Source organism: Pollicipes pollicipes, unplaced genomic scaffold (assembly GCF_011947565.3).
Source record: "Pollicipes pollicipes isolate AB1234 unplaced genomic scaffold, Ppol_2.1 Scaffold_3216;HRSCAF=3773_pilon_pilon_pilon, whole genome shotgun sequence".
Taxonomy (NCBI): Eukaryota; Metazoa; Arthropoda; class Thecostraca; order Pollicipedomorpha; family Pollicipedidae; genus Pollicipes; species Pollicipes pollicipes.
In genome coordinates this window covers 4699419-4705296 of record NW_023596251.1, presented here as the reverse complement: position 1 = coordinate 4705296, position 5878 = coordinate 4699419, and the positions used below count along the sequence as shown (strand labels likewise).

General features: G+C 55.5%; 1 protein-coding gene across 1 annotated transcript; it reads right to left on the bottom strand.

The window, feature by feature from the left end:
- Positions 1-232: 232 nt before the first annotated feature.
- LOC119091035 (trichohyalin-like) lies at positions 233-1812 on the bottom strand (the record flags this gene model as incomplete). The annotated part of the gene is made up of 1 exon (XM_037213755.1): positions 233-1812. A coding segment is annotated over one exon (1467 nt), but the record flags the coding sequence as incomplete, so codon positions are not given.
- Positions 1813-5878: the final 4066 nt, after the last annotated feature.

The following is a 5878-nucleotide window of genomic DNA, read 5'->3' as shown; positions in this document are numbered from 1 at the left end:
ATCCCGCTGGCTGCAGGCAACATGACCAAGCGCCGGTCGCTCATGTTCGCTCATTATGCATTTTAAAGTGAGGAGCGTAGTAACTTTTTGATGCGCATTGTGTAAGCTCTACTTAAACATTCCATCTGGTCTCTGGTCAGCTGGTCTGGCTCTACCATCTGGCTATGAGTCCCGACCCGTTCGAGCGATAGCGCAGCGGAGCATAAACGGCTGAGTCCAGTTCCAGCCAGCGTCACTAAAAATAGCTGTATTGCACGTCACAGTCGAAGACACCCAGCTGACCATTTGACTGCGCCATTTCGTGGGGCATTGACAACAGACACGCAGACAGCTTGGAAGCAGAGGTCACTGGAGCGCTGTGATAGCAACACCAGGGGAGGCCCTCGGGCATGCAGGCCGGGGAGGAGGGTCTGGCTCAGCTGTCGCCGCCCTCCACCGGCGGAGAGGCCTCGGCAGCCGGCTCCGCCTTCTCCTCCGGCTCCGCGGGAGCCACTGCGCCGTCCGCCTCGTCCGCCTTCTCCTCAGATGGTGCCTTCTCCGCGACCGGCTCCTCAGCGGGCTCCGTGCCGGGACCCTGGTCTGCAGTATCGTCCTTCGGCGTCTCCTCCGGAGCGGCCCCCTCGGGGGCGGCGGGCTCCGCAGGCGCCTCCTCGGCGGCAGCTGGAGCGTCCGCCGGCTCCGCCTCCTCCGCGGCAGGCGCCTCTGACGCCTCTTCGGGAGCTGGTCCTGCTGCCGTCTCCCCAGCGGCAGCCCCTTCGACCGCCGACCCTTCGGGAGCTCCCTCCGCAGCCTCCTCAGCAGGAGACTCCCCCTCCCCTGACGCTGCCACCTCCTCCGCCGCCGGAGACTCCCCTTGCTGCGTTCCCTGCGACGGCGTGCCAGGAGGCGTTCCCTCCTTCGGCGGTGTTCCCGGGGGTGTTCCTTCCTTCGGTGGCGTTCCGGGAGGCGTCCCTTCCTTCGGTGGTGTTCCAGGAGGCGTTCCTTCCTTCGGTGGCGTTCCTGGAGGCGTTCCTTCCTTCGGTGGCGTTCCAGGAGGCGTTCCCTCTTTCGGTGGCGTTCCCGAAGGCGTTCCCTCTTTCGGTGGTGTTCCTGGAGGCATTCCTTCCTTCGGTGGCGTTCCAGGAGGCGTTCCTTCCTTCGGTGGCGTTCCAGGAGGCGTTCCTTCCTTTGGCGGCGTGCCAGGGGGCGTTCCCTCCTTCGTTGGCGTTCCCGCAGGCGTTCCCTCCTTTGGTGGCGTTCCTGGAGGCGTTCCTTCCTTCGGTGGTGTTCCTGGAGGCGTTCCTTCCTTCGGTGGTGTTCCAGGAGGCGTTCCCTCTTTCGGTGGTGTTCCTGGAGGCGTTCCCTCTTTCGGTGGCGTTCCCGAAGGCGTTCCCTCTTTCGGTGGTGTTCCTGGAGGCGTTCCTTCCTTCGGTGGCGTTCCTGGAGGTGTTCCCTCCTTCGGTGGCGTTCCTGGAGGCGTTCCTTCCTTCGGTGGCGTTCCTGGAGGCGTTCCCTCCTTCGGTGGCGTTCCTGGAGGCGTTCCTTCCTTCGGTGGCGTACCCGGGGCTGTTCCTTCCTTTGGCGGCGTGCCAGGGGGCGTTCCCTCCTTCGTTGGCGTTCCCGCAGGCGTTCCCTCCTTTGGTGGCGTTCCTGGAGGCGTTCCTTCCTTCGGTGGCGTTCCTGGAGGCGTCCCCTCCTTTGGAGGCGTCCCTGGAGGCGTCCCTCGCGGTGATCCCTCCTTCGGCGGACTGCCCGTCGGCGTGCGCTGCTTGGGCGGACTCCCCTGCGGTGTGCGCCGACTAGTCGATGTTCCCGCCGCCGAGTCAGGCCGCGGCGTCACGAAGCCGGGCGCTGACTTGGAGCCGATGTCGGCCGAGCTGCGGCGGCGCAGCACCACACCCGAGGAGCGCGTCTGGCGCATGCCGGACGTCGGGCGCGTCAGGCTCGGCACGGCCGCCGGCTCGGCGCGAGAGCTCGGTCGCCGGCCGCCGGCTGACCGCTGGCTTGTGCCCGAAGGCGTCCTGTGGAGGGTGGCGACGGGGTCATGACGAGGTCATGCGGAGAAGCCAGGAGAGAGCCGGGCATGGCTCGGACATGGAGCTGCTGCCGCGGAGAGCGTGGTCAGCCAGTTAAGTGTCAGCAGCTGGCCAAAACTGACGCCATAGGAAGGGTCCTTTTATAATATCTAATCGAGCACAAGATTCATAGCGCACCTCACTTCAGCAATCGTGGGCCACCAATGATCCAACCGGTCATACATGCACACATGCGCAGACTTGCAAGGCCTTAGCAGCCCAGCTCATCAACACAAGACCTTTACCGCTGAAGTTAAACTTACATTCTATTATGGTAAGCGAGTGATGACAACAAAGAGGGTGTAACAAAATGTGATTTGCGAAAAAAAACTAGGTGAGTCAGCAGCTTGAGTACAAGTGAGCCAATGCGTGAACGATTAAGCGTTACAAGCGAGTGCTTGGCGCCCACCGAGCGGTGGCCCACTAACTTAGTCACTCTCTCTCGGCTGGCTCGGCCCGGGGTCGGCGCGCCCGGCAGCGCCGCCCCGAACGGCATCAGCGGGGCGCCCAGGCCGATTCGTCGCATGCGCGTGTCCACGCAGTTGATCTTGGTGTGTGAGCCGCCGCAGAAGCGCGTCGCCACGCACGTACAGCGGCCATGCGGAATCCTGGCGGCGGTCGGGCGAAGCGTAGCCGTCAATGGCGACAGCAGGTGGCGACAGGAGCGGGTCAGCCGGGTCCGATACAAGTCACAGCGACACAGTCACGCCAGTGGATGGAAGAGGCGCATCTCGATGTAGGTACGCGAGGCATGCTGGTGAACATGTCAGACGAGTGCATACCTTGCAACGGATGATTATTGATGCATCTTAACTGGGTGAGATCTTACGCATGCGGATATCGTCGTGGGCAAATAGTATATTCTAAAGTTGTCGATTGTCTACCCGCATGCGCATCGCACAGCACAGCAAATTATCTTGGGGGCTGGTGCACCTGCCATCGGGAACTCATTGGAAGTGACTTCACTTTCTTTAAAAAGGAAACACACAAGGCCGGATTGGTGACAACTTTGCATGATACACGACAGAACGTTCAGCCCCATCCAACCAGCACCCACAACAGCCATGAGGCACGCCCATATTCCATAAACCACGCGACCATGGACCATGGCTGAACTGCTTCTGAGGCGCGCTGCACACCTGTTATTGTAGAGAGGACAGGTGGGGTGGTGGGGGATTCCGCGGTGTGTCATGTAGTCGATCTCCTGCTTGATATGGCTGCGGAACGCGCCCTGGTGTGACGTCATATCCTTGTAGGGTTCGCACCGCCTGAAGGAATCAGATAAGTGATACTGGTGGCAGCGATGAGACTTAATACACTGCAGCGGGAATGACCTTAATTGGTGGCGGCAACGAGCAACGACGCGTAACATCATTTTCCAACATGGGTGGGACCACCTGATCGCATGGTTGCACACAACACACGTCTAAGCTAAACCCACAAAGAGCACTGATTTCACAAATCCCACTCACCAACGGTGGTGCTAATGATCGGGTCCCTGGGCCGGGTAACCGGCACTTACATTTGCTGCTGGCGTCGAATGTTGCCCATGCGGTAGCTGATCTGGTGTCGATCGCCTACGCTCGGTGGGAACGGCTCCAGCAGGGGCACCACCGGCGCCGCCGTCAGGCCCGTGATCTTCTTTGGGTCGTCGCATGACAGACAGTTGAGGTTTCTGGAACGTACGTGGGAGCTGCCGTCTAGTAAATGAGATACGTATCAGAGGACACTGCTTCCGCTGACTGGCAGGTTGATAGCGCGTAACATGGCGTGCTAGTGATCTCTATCTCAGAGGCTGTTTATCAGTTATCTTTTAGAACCATTCAGAGTGTGGCTCCCCAGCCAACCACGTCGTATTTTGTTAAACTAAAACACAAAGGTGCGTCACTCGCACTCCACTCAGGGCAAGTACCGTATAAAGGGGTGTCTCACATTTATCTGGGGTTTTGACTGAAATACTTGTCTTGAAGACCTTTCAGTGCTGTTCACAATCCTGCCATTCTCAAGATCTAAGCCCCTCTTGCTTCTGAGTTCCACACCCGCGAAAATAGGGTACCGGGGTATACCGGGGAGAGAAAGTACTCTGGGGAGAGTGCTCTCCGGGGAGAGTACTCTCCCCGGTATACCGAAGAAGGTATACCGGGGAGAGTACTCTCCCGGTATACCGAAGAAGGTGTACCGGGGAGAGAAAGTACTCTGGGGAGAGTGCTCTCCGGGGAGAGAACTCTCCCCGGTATACCGAAGAAGGTATACCGGGAGAGTACTCCGAAGTCACCCTGGCATTCATGACGTAAATAATAACGCCGTTGAAATCCTGCCGTTCCATAAGCCATGCGGCGATCGAGGCCAATACATATATAACTGTTTAGACGTTCATATCTGGCGTTCGTGATCGCGGCTTCCAGATATAACGGCCGTCAACTGGCTCTCAAGCAATGTCGTGCAAGGAACGACGACCTAATCAAATGACGCATTGAGGAGCATCCCGCCAACAATTGCGCCGTCTAGAGCAGCCTTTTCCACTTGCAAAAATGCGCCACTAGATACAAGTGAGTTTGTTTCGTCACATCTGACGCTTGCTTCAATACCTTCAAACGTAAAACATTCTCTTTAAGATCAAAGTCCTTAGAAGTCGCGTGTTATGCATCCCCCTGCAGTGCAATTGAAACCAAAAATTCTTTTACACGCGCTAAGGTGGGGGAGTGGGCTAATTTGATTCCTCTGAATGTTTCTCTGAAACGATTTCCGAAGAGCGTGGCCTAGCCGCGCCGAATTTTGCACAGCTGTAGACAATTGAATAGCAAATCTTTGGTATTACAAATTTATATGCACCTTGTAAGGTCACTTACTTGTGACAGGTAAGAGTCTGTCCATGGAATCGGCGAAGGCAATATCTAGACTGTTAGACGTAGCCATACATCTCTGAAATAGTTTCTTAGGCAACGCAACACTCGAATAAACAAATTGTATTGACCTTGGGTCAGGTGTGAAGGTCAGACAAATGTCAAAGCCCAGCTGTTCTCTGTTTGAGAGCTGTGTGGTGTTTCTGCAGTTCATTTTGAACTTTTTAGTAACGGACCGCATAATACATCTTCCATGAACTTCTTAAGGTCAGAATAGGCCACCCACGTACAATGAGTCTGGTCATCTATAGTTTTTCTGGGAACATACCAAATAAGGTAATCTTTGACGCTTATTAAAATGCAAATATCAAAATAATGCTTTATGATTTGTCACCATTAATTTGTAAAGGTCAACTAAGGCCACTGACTTAAAATGAGCACCATTGACCTTTTGTTTGGAACAGACATCTATCTTCACGCAGGCTGCATGAGAAGGTCTGAGGGCACTTTGGACACCTATTTGGATTTTTACCTTTTTGACCTTATTTAAACCGAAGGTCGCAACCTACGCATATTACATTCTGACAAAAGTGAGTTCACATACAGGCCAACACACTTTGTGTATTTGGTGTCTATAGCTCTAGTTCTTAAGATTTCTGGGAGAGGGGACAAACTGACCTCCCAATCCGAGCGAAGGGTATTCAACCGGCCATGCGGGAGCGTGGTAAGGAACATCTAACAGCAGCGCAGATCAGGTCAGATCCGCAGAGTGCGCTGACATGAGGAATTTAACATTACGCTGCGAACAGACGAATTAGTGTCGTGTTCAATGCCTTTCTTGATCCAATGCATTGTCGCGTTGACAACGCATTGGATCCACTGCAGTAACATAGATAATACAGTAATAATGATTGGTTGATATTTCGGCAACATGCATTTGTCGAAACAATAGCAGAATGTTTACTGTTTTTTCGATGGAGG